General features: G+C 42.3%; 1 protein-coding gene across 3 annotated transcripts in view; it reads left to right on the plus strand.

Annotated features, from left to right (window-relative positions):
• LOC145351931 (receptor expression-enhancing protein 2-like) overlaps window positions 1-24,517 on the plus strand; it is a 176,644-nt gene that overhangs the window by 70,881 nt on the left and 81,246 nt on the right. For 2 of the 3 annotated variants that reach the window (XM_080201726.1, XM_080201725.1), the window contains one exon: window positions 19,742-19,814. In XM_080201726.1, the coding sequence (XP_080057852.1) occupies window positions 19,742-19,814 (73 nt within the window). Of the gene's footprint in view, window positions 1-11,547; window positions 11,584-19,741; window positions 19,815-24,517 lie in introns of all 3 variants that reach the window. The other variant, XM_080201724.1, reaches the window with a different exon arrangement.

The following is a 24,517-nucleotide window of genomic DNA, read 5'->3' on the forward strand; positions in this document are numbered from 1 at the left end:
CTACACCAATAAAACATTGCATGGCCAACTAAAATCAGTGAGACCTGACTTAATGTTATTGACGGCCTGAATAATTCTCATCAATTTTCCCACTCAAGTAATCAACGATTGCAGCAGTTGAGGATCTATCAACAAAACGTGTTATACTGTGAATGAAAATTTGATCAGATTTTTATAAACCATATTTATTTAATAAAAAGGTCTCAGAGGAGTGTGCAGCCCATGAAGGAAGGAACTCTTCAAATGCAGACAATAAAAATATAACAAAACTTACTCCAACTTATAATCAAAGAAAGGGTTTAATAAAGAAACTTAATTACTCCAAACTTGGGGCCACAATTCCCAACAGGTTCTTATTTATAGTGAGTCAGCTGGTCAGCTGACCATCACATTATCCTGCAGTTGGTTCCATTGTTTACTGGGTCAGCTGACCCTTACAGCTTGTTACTATTACATCCAATACAAAGTTTTCACTGGTTACATTCTAACAGTGCAAGCATGAATGTCGGAGGAGAGGCCACAGAAGAATGACTGACAGCTTTCCCAGCACATAGAAGTTGAATGTCAGAGAAAGACAGTAGTACAGAGTTATTGAGCACACAGACTAAAGAGCCATAGTTATGCAGAACATGCTAGTTAAGTGGTAATGTCTCTTCACTCTCCACTTCATCATGAACAAGTTGCTTGATCCCCTAGCCAGCACTGTTCTGGAAGCAGATGCATTTCTTGGAATGAAGCTGCAAACCAATCATAGAACCATAGAAATTAAATCTAAGAACTACTCGACCCTCATGCCAAAAAGCAGTCCCATTATCTGTAACTTTATAAAGCTCTCTGCCGCTAGAGAGGTTTCCTGACCTCGAGTGTTGATCAGGAATCATTGCCACCCCCACCCCAGCATCTGAGCAGAACATGTAAATCTTCTCTCTTGTTGTCCTCAGCCAGAACTGAATTTACCAGTCATCAGCACTGAGGCGGATTACAAGCCGACTGAATCGCAAATTTGAGCAATATAACGTTGCTCCTGTGTGGTCCTGTGGCAGTGATGGTGTTTTATAGGTTTGACTCACATTACTTGACATTTCCACTGTATGTAAGACTTCTGTTTTATGTTCTTAATTACAAATCAATTGCATTTATATAGCACTTTCAGGATATTCCAAAGGGTTTTACAGTTAATGAACGGTTGTCATGTTGAGAAGGTGGCAGTTTGTGCACAACAGATTTGAGGGCAAAATGTTGGCCTGGCCTCGAGGGGAGAACTTCCTAAGCCATTGGTGAGACATGCCACGGGCTTATTCACATCTGTTTGAGGGGACAACTGGAGGCTTGATTTAACATTTCATATGTCCAATAGTCCAGATCCAACAACTTTACAACTTCATTATGAAGAACATGATATGCTGATAGAGAGTTGGAAGGGGACGCACGTAGAACATCAACATGTGCACTGACTTTAGGCCTGATGGCTTATTTCTGTACTATAAACTCTACATACCACAAGAGTTAGCCCCTGCCTTATCTTTTACTAACATATTAGTCACAGTTAGTAAGCGTCCATGTGTGTACATGTAACCAGCCCACTTTGTAGAACATTAGCTTTCCTGAGGATTGTTCCTGGTATTTGGGGGTAAAACTTCTCACAGGTACCTTGAATAATGAACAGTGTGTTGCAGGGTGTTGGATACTGTTTGGTTTGTCTGCAGATGTCTTCATAGTCACATCTCGGTTTTTATTGGACTCCTTGAATTATTTACAAATCTACGGTAAAGGGTACAAGTCAGCAGCGTTCTCCATGCTTGCTGACACACATGGTTCTGTTCAGGACTAAACTGACACTGGTTGCAATTCATATACTGTCTTACACCTCTGGTGGGCTGTGTTGCACATACATTAACACTATGTGTACCAGACCCTTATACTACATCTTATCCCTCTTCCAGGAGGTTTGCTCACCAGATGTGATGTGACAACAGCACCAAGTGCAACTCCCTTTGTCTGAAAAATGATAGAAAGCAGTTTTACAGGTACAGTGTTAGGCCTCACCTCTTATCTCTTCAAGGCTGCTTTATTCAAGGGTATCCAAAACTTTTTGAGATGTGGAACCTCTCATGACCTCCCAAATGCTTCAGGGAACCCCAAGCATTCTCATCATGTCCACATTCCCATTACTTGCTATGAAATAGGACGCGAACAGAGAAATCAAACGTTAACAAGTTTTTTTCTGGCTATAATCTATTCATATATGTAGTAATAGGAAGAGACATACAATCACAAATACATTCACCAGCTACCTGGTCCCCTCATATTAACCCTTGGCCAAGCCACTCTCCTATGGCCCCTCAGCATTATGTGGAGATGCTGGCGTTGGACTGGGGTAATCCCAGTAAGAAGTCTCATGATACCAGGTTTAAGTCCAAACAGTTTATTTGATAGGAAACCCACAAGCTTTCGGAAACGCTGTTACTTTGTCAGGTGTGTGGAAGCTTCCTTCCACAGGTGTTCCACAGGTGTGGAACCTAGTGAAAAAAATGTCAGTCTAAATGACCATTTGTCATTTTTAATAGGAGGAGTGATGCTGGGAAACTGATACTGACATTGGAAACACACTCCTCTCTCTCATCGACACACATACCTCGCTCTCTCTCACACACGCACAAATCCGTCACTTTCACACACAAAACTCTCTCTCACTCACACACACACTCACACACACACACACACACACACACACACACACACACACACACACACACACACACACACACACACACCTGTCTTTCACACACACACCTCTCTCTCAGCACCCATACACATGCACATACACACGCACACACACACACACCTCTCTCTCACCACCCATACACATGCACACACACACACACACTCCTCTCTCTCTCATGCACACACCTCTCTCACACATGTACACACACATCTCTCTCTCTTTCTCTCACACGCACATACTTCTCTCATACACACATACACATCTCTCTCTCTCACACACACACACACACACACACACACACACACACCTTGCGCTCTCTCTCTCACACACACCTCTCTCTCACACACACACACACACACACACACACACACACACACACACACACACACACACACACACACACACACACACACACACAACTCTGTCTCTGCCTCACACACACATACTTCTCTCATACACACATACACATCTCTCTCTCTCTCACACACACACCTCTCTCACATGCACACACACACAGATTTTTCACCTCACACACACACACACCTCCCTCTCTAACACACACACACACACCTCTCACACACATACACACACTCCTCTCTCTCTCTCTCTCACACACACACACTTCTCTCTGTCTCTCTCTCTCACACACACACACACACACACACACACACACACACACACACACACACACACACACACACACACACACACACACCTCTCTCACGTACACACCTCCCTCTCTCTCTCACACACACACATCCCTCTCTCACACACACGCACACACCTGTCACACACACACAAACCTCTCTCACACACACACACATACACCTAGTTCTCTCTCACACACACATCTTTCTGTCTCACATATACGTACATCTTTCTCTGACACACACATTTACACCTCTCTCTCCCCCACACATATCTCTCTCTTACACACATGTATATGACCTCGTCTTCCACACACTCACCCCTTCTCTGTCACACAATAACCATCCTTCACACATTGACCCCATCACAAACTCAACCCACTCTCACAGACACTCACTCCCTCTCTCACACACATTTTACCTCCCCACACACACTGTACTCCCCTTCCTCACAGACACTCACCAGCCCACTCACAGACACTCACCCACACACTCTACCCCAGCCTGCACATATCCAATCCCCTCTCTCACACATATTCTACTATTCACAGGCACAAGCCCTCTTTCTTTTACTTGGAAGCAGCATTTTTCAAATCTGTCTTGTCCCTAGGAACCCAATTGGGAAGTCCTCCTCTGTTCAATATTTCTGCCATTAGGGCACAGCTGCAGCCTGTCTTTCTGGGACAGTACTTACCTGAATTCAATATTTTCACCATCAAAGTCTCAGTTCGTCATTCAATTTAATGGTAACTAAATTTCCTTCTGTTAATTATGTTGGTTCCTCTATAATTTGATCTGTTCTATTATTTATTCTTCCTTCAGCTTTTATCATGGTTAATTATTACATTTGTCTGGGTCTTTGGTATGTTGTATCAGACAGTCTGGGCATTCAAGGATGTCTCTTCCTGTAACAACGGAAATCTGTGCTTTGTGTACATTTTGGTTAACTTCATTTAGCTACTGTGCATTCAGCACAGGTCAAGTTATCCTAACAATTATTTTGTATTATTATCCTGTAAACCTGCATTGTACTGACAAAGATGCCCTGCTATGCATTATTGTTTCCCAAGCATGTTTATTGAATTTTAATTGAAATTGCCTTCTTTGTTCCTTACCTTGATGTTTTTGTGATCGGGCTCATGTCCGCATGTGAGAAAAATATATATTAACTGAGGAGCAAAGCTTTCCTGGCCTGAGTTAGGATGTTGAAATTACTATTCAAGCCCCCAGATAGCGCAGATATTGGAGAAAACAGCTGGAGGTGAAAGGCCAAGAACCTCAAAAAAATCACTTGAGGGCAGAAGCTGGAATGGGAGACGGGCTGAAGCAGTGTCTGTGAAATTGGCTGGCCATTCACTTATTATCCTCCCTTCTATAAACTGATTCAGATTTGCGCCATTCTCTATTCCAACGGCCTCTGCGAGCTTCACTTCCTGACCATCCCCTCCAGCTCGCTTCTCCTCTCTGTCTGATTGAGCTCTTCCGTAAGTAAGTTGACACAAAGAAGAATAAAATTTGCACCAACTGATGTGCAATTTTGCACTCACCTGACAATGACCTCCTCTTCCAGGAGCTACCTCATTTGTTAAAATTCATTCTCTTGAGCATTGCTGGCAAGACCAGTATTTAGTCCACACTTTACCTGGACAACAATACAACCAGAATCTGGCAAGTGGAAATATTGACACCAAGTTTAGACTGCTGCAGCTACACTCGCGCTCATTCAGAAACAGCCCGACTGGTGTTCCACAAAAGTTTTGTCTTTCCTGCTTGAGATGATTTTTTTCCTGCTCTGTGGTGGCCTCTCAATCTCTTCCCTAACCCTGATGTCCTCTCCCACATTGGTTCCATTACACTCCACTGACTGACCTTGGTTGACCTGAAAACCTCCTGTGTGCCATGTGAGATTGACAACTGTTCTAAATATCTCTACTTGCATTATGGAGGCGATGTTATTTAAAAATTCTTCAGTCCAGAATAAGCGTGAAAACAGGAGAGTTTCTGATCCGTTTTTTCAGCAAATCTAAAATTGCTATCTTATGCACTTAGAACAGAATAAAACCTCAAAATCAGTTTCTCACCTGTAAGGGGAGGCAGCAGGGCTTAAATTGTCCGAAAGCAGACTGAGAGCAGCAGAGGGTGCCATTGCGCATGTGCAGATCCCCCCCCCCCCCCCCCCCCCCCCAACTAATGTGATCTTACCAGCACCAGATATCCATTGTGACCAGTTGTGATTCTGCCTGGAGAGAATTCCTCCGGAGATGCCACAGAGGCAAGTGAGCCCAGGCAAAACCGTCCCAGGTTCACTAAGGACATTAAAATTGGATTTAAATTTGATTTGAATAATTTATTCAGCCTCATGCCAGACATGGGCACGAGGTTGATTGTGCCGGATAAGATGGTGAGAGGCAAAAGGTCGGGCACAAATCTGATTTCTCAGCTCTCACGTGTTCTTACTGGCTCTCCGTGCCCATCAGCCGGATCACCCCTTATCTGTCACTTCAGCTTTACAGTGACTCGGGGTTTACTGTTGGAGAAGTAGGAGTATACGTGCTTAAGAGGTGATCCAGATCCAGAAGTGTTAAACTTCTAGGTCTCACTATTGTACAAGTGGACCTAGGCTGTTCATTATTCATTATCCACAGTTAAAAAATAGCTGTTGAGGCCACTTAAGGCAGCATCTAATATCACCTTAGGAGTTAATATCCAAAGCTAAATATTAATCTCTGGATTGCTACATGTCATACATTGAACAATGGAAGTGGAATAAGATTATGCAGATAAATATGTGACTAAAAATGGGAGGCAGAGTTCTCCCAAAAAATTACGAGTTAAATTTGCCTGAAAACTGGAGTAATTCACACTTTTTTTCAGCAGGAGTTCAGAGAAGAAGCTGCCACACTCTGTGCACTGCAGAGGCCATCACTAAATTACAGGGGAGGGGGTCTATTCCCACTGGAGAGGGCAGCAGCATTGTGCGGAATGGGCCATTGCACATGCGCCAATCTGTCAGTGCCGAGATCGCCACATGCGCATTGGCCCCGCACAGATGGCCTCCCAAGTGCTTTACAATCTAAATCTTTACAAGTCATCAAGTCTTAAGTATCACATGTCACAAAATCTGTAACCCCCATAACTTGCCTGGGCTTGCAAAATCTCACGAACTGCCCTGGCTGGAGACAATACACATTTCTTTAACCTGTGCTTAACCCTCTCTCCACTCACATTGTCTGTACCTTTAAGACTTGATTACTTGATTAAGACTTGCATTCCAACCATTATCTTGTAAATTGAGTTTGTGTCTTTATATGCCCTGTTTGTGAACAGAAATCCCACTCACCTAATGAAGGGGCAGCGATCCAAAAACTCGTGGCTTTTGCTACCAAATAAACCTGTTGGACTTTAACCTGGTGTTGTGAGACTTCTTACTGTATTTACCCTGTGGGAAGACAAAGTCCAATTTAAACTCGAGACAGAGGGGTCAACTGAGATTCAGCATTGTGACAGGGAATTAATGGATGAGTTTGAAGTGGTTGTATTTTTCTCTGCTGTTAATGTTTATTGCACTTTTGAGATAATCATATTAATGGCAGTATCTTGAGATTATCCACCTTAACGAGAAGGGACGTGCTGGGATGATGTAGGATGGAAATGGCCTCAAGGCTGTTTTCTCAGTCAATGGCATTCAAACCCAATGTGTAATTGCAGTGTAATCACCACGTTTGCAGTTTTTGGAGAATCTATCTCAAATGAGCATCTGTTAAAACATATTTCCTGTCATAGAATTTGCAGTTTGAAAATAAGCAAGTGTTATATCCCAACACTTTAGAAGGAGATAGACCCTTTGTTTTAATTTATATAGCAGCATATTGGAACATACTTATGAAGAAGAGAATAGTGAAATCTCCCAACTGCTGTGTTAACAGATAGAAGCAGGCATGATGAACATGCCATAATGCTATGATTAGAAACCAATTGTAAGGCAGAATTCCATTCTACTCTGCTGCTTCCACTTGGCAATTTGCAAACAAAGTGTGCCATACATTCCTCTGTCTTTCCAATCAATCTGTTTCATTTGCATAACAAACAGTGTTTGCTGCTGAATTGTTGGAGCGTGAGAGTCTGAAGCCAGTCCATCACCGGCATGTTGTCACTCTGCGCTGCAGAGAAATAAATACCCAATCCGAGCGTCATTTTGGATTGAGTATTAAATCCCATTGAGCCAAATCTTTCCCATGATACAGATTTCCTAACCTGGGAAGGGTGTTTGAAAAATTGTATTTTAAGTGCATCATTGATGCTGTATTAGAAATTCAGTCACAGTAATACTTCATGTGTAGCCATCCCTCAGTCCAGATCAACAGGAGGAGATTTGAACATTTGCTGCCTCAGTTCAGTGTCTACTGCTCCTAGTTCAGGTCTGAGTTAGATTACACTGCAGAGATTTTCACCCATTTTCCACAGGAAGGAAAATGAAGTTACATTTAAACAGTTTTCAAATAAAATATTTTTAAGCAAATTTTTTTGGAGAAAACATCAATGCTGTGCAGTGAGCAGTTACAATGCTGAGCAAGTAAGATGTTACCCCAAAGAATCCAAACAGTGAGCTATTATTCAGCCTGCTGTGGCAATCAATATGCAGCATACATATGTTAGTTTGTGTTTTTCCATCCAGTCAAGAGTTAGGAAATTTCCTGGCGTGCCGCACCCTACTTGGGAAAAGTACTCAAAGTGGTAGGATTTTTGTTTGGGGTGGCAGTTGTGGAATGGAGTGTTTTCAATGGCCATTGATGCAAATCGGAGGCAGCCATGGTTGGGCTGCCAAGTACCATGACAGGCTGTCAATAAGGGGTTTTGGTCCAGGAATGAATGACACTGAATGATCACCCCGTGTGAGTCCCTCTTACAACCCAAATCATCCAGGAGGAAGTCAATAACAAATCATACACCAGGCTTGATTTAGTGATTGCAAAATCTGGATTCTCACATACTAAAATTAAACATGGAGCAATTATAAATTGACGCAAGGATAGTTAGAATTACCCAGTTGGGAAAGCATGGAGAACTCGGAGTGAAGTATGAGATTGGAACCCTCTGTTACTGGATTTCAACATCATTTTGATCTGAATTATAATTTGGTAATCAGCCTGTTGCTGCTATAAACTGATGAATTTACACTATGAGTACATTCTTTGGGTAGCTGGCATGTTGGCAGCGTTGGGTAATCAGTCATTGCATTCTTCCACCTTCTGTAGCAAAGATGACTCCATCACAATCTCAGACTGTTGAAACTCTCAACATTGCCTTTGTCAGCTCGAGCCTTGACTAACCCACTCATCTCTTGACTGGCCTGCCATCTTTCACCTTCTGTAAACTCAAGCTGATCCAAAACTCTGATTCTTGTACCCCAACTTGCACCAAGTCCTGTTCACCCATCCCTCCTGTCCCTGTTGACCTACACTGGCTCCTTGTCCAAAAGTGCATTGATTTTTAAATTCTCATCCTTATGTTAAAATCCCTCCGTGGCCACCTCTCTTTAGATGGCTTCTGGGACATGAATTCAAGGTGCTTTGTAAATATAAGTTGTTGTATTATCTTCTTGTGGATGAATACAAAGCTGAAGGAGGTTGAAACTTGAACTTTAATGGAGATTTGTGGTTGCTGCGGTTTGCATGCGTTAACTGGCTGTGCAAGAGAACTGAATTATATGATGTATCTCTTTCGGTGGTGGCGCACATATTAGCTTAGACCCCTCCCACAAGGGTAAACATCTCTTCACATCCATCCTGTCAGGACCCCTCAGGGTCTTATATGTTTCAATCAAGAAAAGCAGCAAATCTGAGAGTTTTTACAAGGCTGGGGAATTAAATAATTTCACGTCACGATGGTTGTATGAACTTTCTTCACCCTTTGTGAGCATTTATATTTACACTAAACATTTGTAACTTCCACACTGCTGATTAAGCAAAAAATGAGGGCTGTTTGAACTCAGCACTGCTGAATTTGGGTTTCCTTAAAATATTTAGATGATTATATTTAACATATGAGCAAATACACTATTATAGCAGTTGTGATAGATCAGCATCTGAGGCCTGGGGCAGAATTTTACAGTCCCTCCTGCTGGCAGGATTTCCCATCCCACCATAGTTCATGGACTTTCAACAGGCCATAAAATTACTACGTGCTCCTGGATCCTTGTGGGATTGGGGAGACTCTGTGGACCTTCTAGAATGGTGGTCGAGAGTTGGATCTGGAAGTCCTGCCCCCACTTCTGACAGATCCAATTTTAACCAGTGTGGAAAGGGGGATGGGATGTGACACACATGAGGGACACCCAAGATAAAAAACAGAAAATGCTGGAAAACCTCAGCATTTTTTCAGCAAAGAGAAACAGAACAAATATGTTGATGCTTCTTCTGGACTTGAAATATTAACACTGTTTCTTGCTCCATGGATGCTATCAGACCTGCTGAGTTTGTCCAACATTTTCTGTTTTTATTTCAGATTTCCAGCATCTGGAAATTAACTTTTATTTTAGGAAACCCAAATTCACCAGTGCTGAGATCAAACAGACCCCATTTTTGCTTAATTGGCAGTGTGGGAGTTACAAATGTTTAGTGTAAATATAGATGTTCACAAAAGGTGGAGAAGGTCTGTATAACTTCCATGATTTAATTCCCCAGCCCTTCAAAAATCCTCAGATTTGCTGCTATTCTTGATTGAAACAGATAAGATCCTGAGGGGTCTTGACAGGATGGATGTGGAGAGGATGTTTTCCCTTGTGGGAGAATCTAAATCTCAAGGTCACTGTTTAAAAACAAGGGGTTGCCTATTTAAGACAGAGATGAGAGTTTTTTTTCCTTTTTAAGTTTATTTATTAGTGTCATATGTAGACTTGCATTAACACTGCAATGAAGTTACTGTGAAAATCCCCTCATTGCCACACTCCAGCACCTGTTCAGGTATACTGAGGAAGAATTTAGCATGGCCAATGCACCTAACCAGCAAGTCTTTTGGACTGTGGGAGGCAACCGGAGCACCCAGAGATCACGCAGACACTGTACATACAGTGACCCAAGATGGGAATTGAACCTGGGTATTGTGAATCTTGGCATTGTGAGGCAGCAGTGCTAACCATTGTGCCAGCCAAGACAGTCATGAGTCTTTAGAATGCTCTTCCTCAAAAGGCAATGGAAGCAGAGTTTTTGAATGTTTTCAAAGTAGATAGATTCTTAATAAAACAAAGGGATGAAAAGGTTATCAAGGATAGGCTGGAGGTCACAATCAGATCAGCCATGATGTCATTGAATGATGAAGCAGACTCAAAGGGCCAAGTGGTCTACTCATTCTCCTACCTCATATGCCTGTATATAAGTCTCTTCTTTTAATTAATACTATTGTTAACCTCCTGAGTAAGCCATGGATGGATCTTTCCTGCTTTTTCAAGAAATGTACTTTGTTGAACATTTTGATTTTTTAAAAAAAATGTTTCCCACTGTTCATTTACTGGTATACCTTTTAGTTTATTTATCCAATCAACTGTAACCAGTTCTCCCTTTGTACCTATGTTAATTGGCTTTGTTTAAGTTTAAGATTAAGATTCTTGTTTGTGATTGGAAACTTACTAGCTCCCAATGTATCTTTTATTATCTGCCTCACCTCATAATGCTAGATCTAAAATAGGTTTATCCCAATGCTAGATCTAAAATATCCCTAGTTAATTCAATAACATATTGCTCCAAGGAACTGTAACAGGGGCATTCTAATGGGCCATTTTGGTTGGTCTATATATGAAAATTAAAGTCCATCACAGTTGTTATATTGGTTTTGTTACAAGATCCAATCATTTTTTTGTTTAATGCTCTGTACAAATGTGTAACTATTATTCAGGGGCTATAATCTACTCCCACCAGGGTTTTTTGACTCTTGTATTCCTTATCTCCGCTTAAATGATTCCACTTCATCATCTTTTGAGTCAAAATCCTTCCTTGTTAATGTCCTTGTATCATCCTTTACGATTAGGGCTACCCATCTGTCCTCCCCTTTGCCATTCTGACTTTCTTTTTGAAATATTGTGTACCCTGGAATATTTATTTCCCAACTTTGGTCACCATGTAACTATGTTTCTGTGATGGTGATTAGATCTAAATCATGTATCTCTATTTGTGCCACTAGTTCATCTACCTTATTGTGGATGCTTCGCGCCCTCAGGTAAAGGACCTTCAATTTTTTTTTCTATTCCCTGCATGGACCTTACTCGCTGATGCATAACTACTGTTGAGCTCTCTGTTCCTGCTTCTCCCCCGCTGCTTGCTTTTATCCACATTGCTACGTATCTTATTTCACCTTATTTCTTTTTACTTTTAACTTAAGTTTTATATTTGTTTTTGACATTTTAATTTGCAGTAAACTCTAATACACAGGATAAAATACTTAAATACATGTTACTTCAAGCTTGTACAAACCATAGGTTTTGGAAGCAATTGAATTGCCACTCTCAACAAATTCCTAAGTTTTGGTTCCCCTCCCCTCTTTCCCGGAACCTCAGAAATTCAGTTTTAAAGCAGATAAAAGCAGTTCGACCCAGGAGTGAAATGCCTTTCCATTTAGCTACTGGATCCAATTTACCTGTTTCACCAATTCATCCCCCCAATATTTCTGATTTTCTCCACAAGACTTGCAATCTCTCCAACATCCCTCCCCCCCCAAAACCTCCTCAACCTGACTCCCACTCCAATCTTCCTGCTTTCCTCTCACCAATGCTCCCTCCATTTGACTGGCTATAGCCAGGAAATGGTGTTCAAAATTGCCAATTGATCCTGCTATCAAACTTGGCAGGACCTTTGCAAAATCTAGATTTACCGACTTCCAAGCAACCCCTTCTGTCCCTGTCTCTAAGTTAACCTCCAACCCAGTGGTTCCCAACCTTTTCCTTTCTGCGAATCATAGATTGCCATCAAAAGCTTTTGTGGACTGCTGTGTACACAAGCCATTTGAAAAATTGTTTCTTACAGAGCCGACTACTGACAGAGCCAAATGTATATATCAATGGATATTAAAAACCAGCTGTTTTTAATTATTTATGATCCACATTCACAAATACATTGTGGATTATATTACACAAGAATGTTTGTGAAGCAATTACATTGTGAATAGCATCAATTATGATACATACAAGGTGTATGTAATTGTATTATTTTTTCCACGGACTACCTGCAGTACTCCCACGGACCACCAGTGGTCTGTGGACCACAGGTTGGAAACCACTGCTCCAACTATTTAATTCAGCTTTGAGAACAGTGATCTGCCACCATATTCCTCTCAAATGGAACAAGGCTGTAACATTGAAATTATTATTTATGAACCAAGCCAAATCTGACAGCACATTAAATTATTAAAAGAATGATTGATTGACAGTCTTCATTCTGAATATGGCCTCATATCATGTCTACTTGCTAATTAAGTCATTACTTTACTTTCATACTTTTACTCACATTGGTGACCAGAAAATTAATATCAGTAGGCTTGTGTCAAGATGGTGTCACGAGAAAATTGAACTTCACTCTTCAATGATCTTTATGAACAATACAGACAAATGTGATCAGATACAGTTCTCTTGAGGCCTGTTCGCTTTCTGCTGCACACGTTTCTTCCAACAAGACAGGTGACTTGTTCTGTCTTTGTATTTGCCAGTTCAACGCATCTGTTGTCATCTCCCTCTAACAGTCGAAGCTGGCTAGGAAATTTTGAACCCAGTATATGCTCTGATGATGAACTTATATCCCTTTATAGTTTAACTGTTTTATTATCAGTGGCAGGAGGCATCTCGCTTTAATGAACAGTTGATCATTCCCACCAGTGTCTCCATTTCAAATTCTCACTCTCGTTTTCAATGCAGATCCCTTCATGGAATCACCCCACCTTATCTTTGCAACCTTTTCTAACCATACACTTCTCCATCCATCAAATCTGGCCTCTGTTTTACCTTCCACAGATGCTGCCAGACCTGTTGAGTTATTTCAGTATTATCTTATACCATACTTCTGCCAAGTTAGCTTAAACACTCCCCAAAAACAATTGCACATCACGCTGCAAGGAAACTGGCAAGGTACATCCCATCCAGCCTGTTCAAATCCTATCCCCCCATAGCTGATCCCAACGCCTCAGGTATCTAAAGTCCTCCCTCTTGCACCAGCTTTCCAGTCACACATTCATCTGCTTTATCCTCCTATTTCTACATTCACTTGTGCATTTTTTGTTTTTGATTCAGATTTCCATCATCCGAAGCATTTTGCTTTGATTGCAGTTTATCCTATTTTAACCCTATGGCAATGCTGAATGTTATTGCAAGAGAACCTAATAACTGTACCTGGCACAACTTGGAGTTTCACCTGTGGCTCCTGCTGCTTCAAGCCCTTCCCTCCATCAGTAAAGAGAAGTCTTCCCTAAGAGTTATTCATGAGAGCTGAACATAAGTCAAGTTAATGTTCTGTGATTAAGAATATCTAAGACATTTATTCAGCAGAGTTAGGATCATACCCAATTTAATTTTATAGTTTTTATAAACTAAGCAGGTTAAATGTTGGTCAAAAGCAGCTAAGAAGATACAGGCAGACACTGCAGGAATCTCCTAAGTGAATCTCACTCGCTAACTAGTATTCAGTTCTGAATACTGAAAGTAATGGCTCATCTGTGGAGTGGTTCAGCTGTACACGGCGGCACAAAGAAGATTGAAAGACGAATAGTAGTAGGAGACTCAGTAGTTAGGGGAAGACACAGGCATTTCTGCAGCCTTAGATGTGGGACAGGCATGTCACTGAGCGCTTGCGCCTGAATGGGGGAGTTTGAGAAGCTAGCAGTCATGCTCCACATGGCAGCAAAATCACAGGTAGAAAGAGGGATATGGTCCTGCGGTCAGAATTAAGGGAGCTAGGTGCGCAATGAGCAAGCTGAACTGCAAAGTAGTAATCTCCATTATTCTCGGTGCCACGCACAAGTGAATGTAGAAATAGGAAGATAAAGCAGATGAATGTGTGACTGGAAAGCTGGTGCAAGAGGGAGGACTTTAGATACCTGAGGCGTTGGGATCAGCTATGGGGGGATAGGATTTGAACAGGCTGGATGGGATGTACCTTGCCAGTTTCCTTGCAGCGTGACGTGCAATTATTTTTGGGGAGTGTTTAAGCTGACTTGGCAGAAGTATGGTGTAAGATAATACTAGAAAGCAAAGATGCACAGAATAGTGGGAGAGACAGATAGCAAAGAACAAAGAACAACGCAGCACAGGAAACAGGCCCTTCGACCCAACGAGCCCGCGCCGCCATCTTAACAAAGCATTTTCCTACACCTACCTTGACCCATGTGTATGCGTATGGTACCCCCATTGGAAACCAGATTCAGGGGAGAATAATTTAGGGACAATTTGTTACACCAGTCAGCCTAAGAGCACATCTTTGGGGTGTGGGAGGAAACTGGAGCACCCGGAGGAAAGCCACGCAACCACAGGGAGAATGCGCAAACTCCCACAGACACTGGCCCAAATCCATGTATCTGCGCAGCTAGCAGTGATAGTCAGAGTTGTTGTGATGCCCATCTGCTGGTCCAGTTTTAAGCACACACACGACGCGAAGTACTAGGCCACTCTCGAAACATCCAAGAGCAGCCCACGCACGTCTCACCGTGTGCACGCCCCTTGTTAGACAACAAAGTGGACCGACACACCTGCGGAGTAAAAGAGACAAAACATCTATAGCACTAGAGTAGGACATAGTAAAGTTATTAGATAGGTCCAGAGCAAGGGGGAAAGTAATTAAATCTAAAGTAGGTTTACTGTGCATGTAGGTGAGTGCTTGGAATGTGATAAATAGGATTGTAGATACAGATAGCAGGTAGAAATATGATGTTGCTGCTATAATGGAGATCTGGCTTAAAGAAGGGCAGGACTAAGTATTAAATATTGCTGGATATGAGGTGTTCAAGAAAAAAAGAAAGGGAAGGAAGAAGAATGGTAGTATTAATAAGAACATAAGAACATAAGAAATAGGAGCAGGAGTAGGCCATCTAGCCCTTCGAGCCTGCCCCGCCATTCAATAAGATCATGGCTGATCTGTCGCTGCTCAGTTCCACTTTCCCGCCCTCTCCCCATAACCCTTAATCCCCTCTCTTATCAAAAACCCATCAACCCGCGTCTTAAAAATATTTAGCGAGGCAGCCTCCACCACTTCAACGGGCAGAGAATTCCAGAGATTCACCACCCTTTGAGTGAAGTTCCTCCTCAACTCCGTTCTAAAACGCCCCCCTTTTATCTTTAGGCTGTGCCCCCTAGTCCTACTGTCTTTTTTGAGCGGGAAGAGTCTTTCCACCTCTATCCTATCCATCCCATTCATCATCTTATACGTCTCAATGAGATCTCCCCTCATTCTTCTAAACTCTAATGAGTACAAGCCCAGTTTATTCAGCCTTTCCTCATAGCTCAACCCCCTCAACTCCGGTATCAGCCTAGTAAAGCTCCTCTGCACTCCCTCCAAGGCCAAAATATCTTTGCGCAGGTGCGGCGCCCAAAACTGCACACGGTACTCCAGCTGCGGCCTCACCAATGCCCTATACAGCTGCAGCAAGACCTCCCTACTGTATAGGGCATTGGTGAGGCCGCAGCTGGAGTACCGTGTGCAGTTTTGGGCGCCGCACCTGCGCAAAGATATTTTGGCCTTGGAGGGAGTGCAGAGGAGCTTTACTAGGCTGATACCGGAGTTGAGGGGGTTGAGCTATGAGGAAAGGCTGAATAAACTGGGCTTGTACTCATTAGAGTTTAGAAGAATGAGGGGAGATCTCATTGAGACGTATAAGATGATGAATGGGATGGATAGGATAGAGGTGGAAAGACTCTTCCCGCTCAAAAAAGACAGTAGGACTAGGGGGCACAGCCTAAAGATAAAAGGGGGGCGTTTTAGAACGGAGTTGAGGAGGAACTTCACTCAAAGGGTGGTGAATCTCTGGAATTCTCTGCCCGTTGAAGTGGTGGAGGCTGCCTCGCTAAATATTTTTAAGACGCGGGTTGATGGGTTTTTGATAAGAGAGGGGATTAAGGGTTATGGGGAGAGGGCGGGAAAGTGGAACTGAGCAGCGACAGATCAGCCATGATCTTATTGAATGGCGGGGCAGGCTCGAAGGGCTAGATGGCCTACTCCTGCTCCTATTTCTTATGTTCTTATGTTCTTATTAATACTACCATTCTTCTTCCTTCCCTTTCTTTTTTTCTTGAACACCTCATATCCAGCAATATTTAATACTTAGTCCTGCCCTTCTTTAAGCCAGATCTCCATTATAGCAGCAACATCATATTTCTACCTGCTATCTGTATCTACAATCCTATTTATCACATTCCAAGCACTCACCTACATGCACAGTAAACCTACTTTAGATTGATTAAGGAGAACTACTTTTGCAGTACTGAAGTAAGAGATGTCCTACTGGGGTCAAAGACAGAACCTAGAGTTAAGTAACAGAAAGATATTTCATTACTAAACTCAGTATAGTCTAGAGGCCACTAACTAGTGGGAAAGATGTAGAGGAACAATTTTGCTAAGAAATTACAGAGAGGTGCAAAAATTATAGAGTAGCTGTAATGGAGAACTTTAGCTTAATATAGACAGGGATAGTAGCAGTGTAAAGGGCAAAGAGAGGCAAGAACTCCCAGAATATATTAATGAGAATTTTCAATGCTGAATGTTTCCAGCCCATGGAAAAGAATTCACTGATGGACCCTGGCTCTTGGGAATGAAGTATGTCAAGTGGATCAGATGTCAGTGGGAGAACATTAAGAGGACAGCAATCATGATATCATAAGGATTAGGTTGGTTTTGGAAAAGGACAAGCAACAATCCAGATTAAGAATAATTAACTTGGGGGAAACCAACTTCATTGGGGTAAGAATGGATCTGGCTCAGAAAAATGGAAATCAAAGTGCAGCAGGCAACACTGGAGCTGAATAATGGGCTGTTTTGAAAGAAGAGAATTTTGGTACAATCAAGGTGTATTCCCTCAAAAGGGAAAGGCAGAGAAACAAATCCAAAACTCTCTGGATGACAAAAGTTTTAGAGTTTAAGAAAAAGAATAAGGATGTTAATGACAGAATCCAAGTGGAAAATGTACCTGAGAAGCAGGCCAAATACAGAAGGTTCAGAGGGCAACTGAAAAAGCAGATAAAAGAAGCAAAAGTAGGGTATGAAAAGAGACTTCAGCTAACATTAAGAGCATCATGAAGTATTCTATAGGCATGTAATTAGCAAAAGAACTAATAAGGGACCAAATAGGGGATTTATGCATGGCTGTGTAATTAAATGAAAACTCTCATTGGGTTGTTCCAGCAGTGCCTGCCGCTGGGATCTTCCAGTCCCACTGAAAGTCACTGGACTTTTAGCTCGGGTCTCTTCACGTTGGGGCCAGAAAATTTTGTCCTTTGCAATTGTTTCTCCCAGGGAAGAAGACGCTGTGCAGGTCATGGTGAAAGAGGAAGTAGTTCCTCTCTGAAGGGTTTAAAATTGATAACTGGAGGCATTGAATAGGCTTTCTGCACTTTAAATTGAAAAGGCACCTGGGCAAGATGAGATACATCCAAGAATACTGAGGGAAGTGAGAGTGGAAATTGCGGAGACACTGGCCATAATTTTTAGTCTTCCTCAGACCCAGAGATGGTGCCAGAAGCCTGGAAAATTGAAGATGTTACACTCTTGTTCAAAACAGGGTGTAAGGATTAGCCCAGCAATTACTGGCTAATCAAGCTTCTCAAAATGATATTTTGGAACAAGATTAATTGTCATTTGGGCAAATGTAGGTTAGTGAAGAAAAAGCAACATGGATTTTTTGAGGGCAAATCATGTAATTTAACTTGCTTAAGGTTTTTCATAAGATAACTGAGTTGATCAGGATAATACTGTTGGGTGCAGTGTTTGTAAACTTCCAAGAAGCACTTGATAAGGTACTGCACAACAGACCTGTGAGAAAATTTAGAGTTCATGGAATAAAAGGGATAGTAACAAAATGAATAAAAAATTGGCTGAGTGACAGCAAACAGAGAATAGCGGTTAATGGATGATTTCAGACAGATGAAGGTTTATAATGGAGTTCCCTAAGGATCATTAGTACTCTGCCCTTCCTGAGATATTTAACAATCTATACCTTGGTCTACAGGCCACAATTTCAAAATTTACAAATGATACAAAGCTTGAAAGCGTTGTGAATTGTGTGGAGAATAGTGTAGAACTTCAAAAGATCATAGGGTGATGAAATGATCAGGTAGGTGGCAGATGATATTTAATACAGGTAAATGTCAAACGCTAAACTTTGGCAGAAGGAAGGCACTGTGATAATACAAAATAAAAGATACAATTCCAAAGGAGGTGTAGGGGCAGAGGGCCCTTGGTGTATCTGTGCATAAGTAATTGAAGGTGGCAGAACAGGTTAAGAGAGTGGTTAATAAAGCACTTGCGTCCTATGCTGTCAGCCATCGAGTACAAAAAGCAAGAAAGTTATGATAAACCTGTATAAAATACTGGTTCAGCCTTTTCTGCAGTATTGCCTCCAGTTCTGAGTGCCACACTTCATGAAAGATGTTAAGATATTTGAGAAAATGTAGAAATGATTCACAAGAATGGTTCCAAGGTGAGGAACTTAGCTTAAGAAGTTAGCTTGGAGAAGTGGTGATTGTTTTCCCGGACAAGGTAAGGTAGAGAAGAGCTTTGATGGAGGTTTTCAAAATGATGAAGGATCTGAACAGAGTGGATAGGGAGAGGCTGTTCCCATTGGTGGAAGGATCATGAACCAGAAGACACAGATTTAAGGCAAAAGAAACAACGGTGTCATGAGGAAAAGCAATTTCATGCAATGAGGAATTGGGATTTGGAATTCACTACCTAGAAAAGTAGAGGCAGTTTCAATTAGGACATTCAAGAGGAAATTAGGTTATTATCTGAAAAGGAAGAAAATGCTACGGCGTGAAGGTGGGGGAATAGCACAAGGTGAATTGCTGCTGCAGTGAACTGGCAGAGATGATGGGCCAAATGATCTCCTGTGCAGTATCCATTCTGTGATGCCTGTGGAACTGAAATTCTAATTAATTCAGGATTGCTTTCCATGCGCCTGCTCTTGAATCACAGATAAAGGAAGTGTATTCAAATTCAGTTGTCTTCTAGCTCCTTCTCATTAGCAACACCGCATCTTTACTTTGCCTCATCATTCACAAAACCGTTGTTAAATTGTGCTCACTGACTTACTGATTTGAGTCCTGCTCGCCTTTCTTGCTATTAACTTCACTATTTGATGAACCTTCCCCTCCTTTTATTCACCAATCATATTGTTTGTGTCCCCACAGGCTAATATTTGGCACTCTGTACCCAGCATACTCTTCCTACAAGGCAGTGAAAACAAAGAATGTTAAGGAATATGTAAGTAATTTAAAATTTTAAGAGTACCTTTGTTAGGAAATAGAGTTTTAATTAAGTTGTATTTCTGGGAGTTAGGAATAAGATACAGCTTTAAGTTTAATTTATGATTTTATTTGTGGATTTAAAAGGTGAAGCCTGGGTCCAGCTTTGTTTTCGAATGGACCTGTTTGTATACCTGCATTTTTAATGAGGTGTTACAATTCTAGAAAGATTTGAGTTGATTTGATTTATTATTGTCACATGTATTAGTATATAGTGAAAAGTATTGTTTCTTGCATGCTATACAGATAAAGCATATGATATATAGACAAGGAAAGGAGAGAGTGCAAAATATATGCAGGAATGTGCTCACCCAGGAATCGGGGAGGATGAGGCTTGCCAATTGGAATTCTGTGTTGCCCTCAGGAGGGATTTTACAAGCCTTGCCCGAGTGAGATCATAAGATCCCTGCAAAGTGTTACAGTCATAGCTATGGTGTAGAGAAGGATCAACTTAATCCATTCAAAAGTCTGATGGCATTAGGGAAGAAGCTGTTCTTGAGTTGGTTGGTACATTACCTCAGACTTTTGTATCCTTTTCCCGATGGAAGAAGGTAGAAGAGAGTATGTCCGGGGTGCATGGGGCCTTGATTATGCTGGCTGCTTTTCTGAGGCAGCGGGAAGTGTAAACAGAGTCAAAGGAAGGGAGGCTGGTTTGCGAGGTGGACTGGGCTTTATTTCAGACCTTTTGTAGTTTCTTGCAGTCTTGGACAGAGCTGTGACACAACCAGAAAGGCTACTTTCTATAGTACATCTGTAAAAGTTGGTGTGAGTTGTAGTGGACATGTCAAATTTCCTTAGCCTCCTAAGAAAGTATATGCATTGGTGGGCTTTCTTAACTATAGCGCCAGTGCGGAGGGACCAGGACAGGTTGTTGGTGATCTAGACACCTAAAAACTTGGAGTTCTTGATCCTTTCTACTTCATCCCTGTTGTAGACATTGTAGTCATGATGTGGATGTGCTGGCGTTGGACTGGAGTAAACACAGTGAAAAGACTGACAACACCAGGTTTTAGTCCAACCGATTTATTTGATAGTAAACTCACAAGCTCTGTCCAAGGCCAGAACTCGCCATTCACCTGACGAAGAGGGAAACCTCGAAAGCTTGTGAGTTTACTATCAAATAAATCAGTTGGACTAAAACCTGGTGTTGTCAGACTTTTTACTGTGTAGACATTGTAGACAGTGTATCCCAACTGATGTGATAAAAAGCTTTAGAGGTAGTGGATGCATTGGTGAACATCTTCTGAAATTCTGCAGATACAGTAATGGTTCCTGATGGGCAGCATGATGGCATAGTGGTTAGCACTTCTGCCTCACAGCGCTAGGGACCCGGGTTCAATTCCCAGCTTGGGTCACTGTCTATGTGGAGGCTGCACATTCTCCCTGTGTCTGCGTGGGTTTCCTCCAAGTGCTCCGGTTTCCTCCTACAGTCTAAAAGATTTGTTGGTTAGGTGCATTGGCCATGCTAAGTTCTCTCTCAATGTAACCAAACAGCGCCAGAGTGTGGCAACTAGGGAATTTTCACAGTAACTTTGTTGCAGTGTTAATGTAAGCCTACTTGTGACAATAATAAACAAACTTAAAAAAAATTGGAACGTGGCAAATATCACCCCACTATTTAAGAAGGGAGGGAGAGAGAAAACAGAGAACTACAGACCTGTTAGCCTTACATCTGTGGTAGAGAAAGTGCTGGAATCTATTATAAAGAACATGATAAATGGACACTTGGATCATCATGATCAGATTGGGCATGGATTTACAAATGGAAATCATGTTCCGTGAGCTTGTTGGAGGTTTTCGAGGATATTTCTAACAAAATTGATAAAGGCGAGTTGATAAACATAGTATTTTGGATTTTCAGAAGGGTTTTGCCAAAGTCCCCCACAGGAGAATAGCAAAATAAAAGCACATGGGAGAAGAGGCAACATATGGCCATGCACTGAGGTTTGGTGAACAGGCAGGAAACAGAGAGTAGGAATAAATGGGCCATTCTCACTTTAGTAGGCTGTGGCTAGTGGCATACTGCAGTTGTCCCCCAAGTGTTCAAAATATAAATCAATGATTTGGATGTGGGGACCAAATGTAATATTTTCAAGTTCACGGATGACACAAAGCTAGGTGGAAATGTGAGGAAGATGGAGGTGGAATTTTCTGGCTGTTTACACTCTGCCACCACCGCAAGTGAAGATGGAGAGTTTGATGCTCAGCCAAATCTCTGTTCACTGCAGTGAGGCCAGAGAATCCCCCTGGCATGAATGGATGGAAAATTCCGGCCATAAAGTGGCTACAGGAGGATTTGGACAGACTGAGTGAATGAGCAAGAACATGGCAGATAAAATGTAGGGGGAATTCTCCTGTCCTACCTACATGGGAATCATAGCAGGCGGGGGAGAGTGGGGAGGGGGCAGACCACGCAAAGGTCCATTGACCTCGGGCGAGATTCTCCATTTTTGGGGCGAGCGTAGCTGGAGAATTCCATCCATAATATGGAAAAATGTGAGGAAATCCACTTTAGTAGAAGACGTAGATGTGCAGAGTATTTCCTAAATGGTAAGAAATTAGACAGTGCTGATGTACGAAGGGACCTGGCTATCCTTGTCCATAAATCATTGAAGTATAATATGCAAGTGCAGCAATCAATTAGGAAGGCTAATGGAATGTTAGCCTTTATCGCAAGAGGATTTGGGTATAAGAGTAGTGAAGTCTTACTTAAATTGTATAGGATCTTGGTTAGATGGCACCTGAAGTACTCTATGCAACTTTGGTCCCCTTACCTCAGAAAGAATATTGTTGTCATCGAGGGGATGCAATAAAGGTGCGCCAGACTTATTCCAGGCATGGCGGGTCTGTCTTATGAAAAGAGATTGGGCAAAGAACAGAAGAACATAAGAAATAGGAGCAGGAGTAGGCCATCTAGCCCTTCGAGCCTGGCCCGCCATTCAATAAGATCATGGCTGATCTGTCGTGGCTCAATTCCACTTTCCCGCCCTCTCCCCATAACCCTTAATCCCCTCTCTTATCAAAAACCCATCAACCCGCGTCTTAAAAATATTTAGCGAGGCAGCCTCCACCACTTCAACGGGCAGAGAATTCCAGAGATTCACCACCCTTTGAGTGAAGAAGTTCCTCCTCAACTCCGTTCTAAACCGCCCCCCCTTTATCTTGAGGCTGTGCCCCCTAGTCCTACTGTCTTTTTTGAGCGGGAAGAGTCTCTCTACCTCTATCCTATCCATCCCATTCATCATCTTATACATCTCAATGAGATCTCCCCTCATTCTTCTAAACTCTAACGAGTACAAGCCCAGTTTATTCAGCCTCTCCTCATAGCTCAACCCCCTCAACTCTGGTATCAGCCTAGTAAACCTCCTCTGCACTCTCTCCAAGGCCAAAATATCTTTGCGCAGGTGCGGCGCCCAAAACTGCACACAGTACTCCAGCTGCGGCCTCACCAATGCCCTATACAGCTGCAGCAAGACCTCCCTACTTTTATATTCAATCCCCCTTGCTATGAAGGCCAGCATCCCATTCGCCTTCCTGACCACCTGCTGCACCTGCAGGCTGGGTTTTTGCGACTCATGCACAAGGACCCCGAGGTCCCTCTACACCGTTGCCTGCTGCAGTTTTTCGCCACGTAAGTAATAGTCCTTCCTACCATTATTCCTACCAAAGTGGACCACCTCACACTTGCCAACATTAAATTCCATTTGCCATTTCCTGGCCCATTCGCCCAGCCTATCTAGATCCTTCTGCAGACTCTCCACACCCTCCGCACAATTTGCCTTTCCCCCAATCTTGGTGTCATCAGCAAATTTCGACACCCTACACTCGGTTCCCTCCTCCAGATCATCTTTTACCTGTTAAAAACCTGTTTAAAATAAGTTTAAAGCACTTTGTTCTTTGTAAAACTGTTTAAAGCATTTATTTATTGTATTTACTGCTTTAAGAATTCTGAGGGAGTGGTTAGAAGGCAGTTGTGGGCCAACAGCTTTAATTATCAACTGGCCACACGGTGAAGCCTTCCATTGTTTGCTGGAGCAGACGAGTGAAGGAGCAGAGAGAGAGCTAAGATTTTACCTGTTAAAAACCTGTTTAAAATAAGTTTAAAGCACTTTGTTCTTTGTAGAACTGTTTAAAGCATTTATTTATTGTATTTACTGCTTTAAGAATTCTGAGGGAGTGGTTAGAAGGCAGTTGTGGGCCATCAGCTTTAAATCAGCGCCAGGTTTAAAAGGAGGCCTGGTGTAGACAGCGGGCAGCGTCTGAGCGGGCAGCGGAATGAGAGGGAAGTAGAGTGAGCTATTAGGGCTTAATATCAAAAAGGGCTGGAGGGAAAAAAGGCCAGGTGAGTTCATTTGAAAAACAAGGAAAAAAAAACAAAAAAAAAATTTTTTCAAAACTACTACAGTGAATAATGGAGGGGCATGTGATGTGTGGTTTCTGTATGATGTGGGAACTGTTGGACTCCAGGGTCCTTCCCAGTGACCATGTCTGCAGTAAGTGCAGGTTGCTGGAGGAGCTCCAGCTCAAGGTAGATGAGCTGGCCTCTGAGCTACAGACACTGAGGCTCATCAGGGGGAGAGAGGGTGCCATTGTCAATGGGATGCAAGTGACATCCACCCCCCCTAGACTGGCTAACTCTAAGGGTCAGGGACAAGAGGGGGC

This window comes from Carcharhinus amblyrhynchos, chromosome 13, assembly GCF_965287045.1.
Source record: "Carcharhinus amblyrhynchos chromosome 13, sCarAmb.v2.hapA, whole genome shotgun sequence".
NCBI classification, from domain to species: Eukaryota; Metazoa; Chordata; class Chondrichthyes; order Carcharhiniformes; family Carcharhinidae; genus Carcharhinus; species Carcharhinus amblyrhynchos.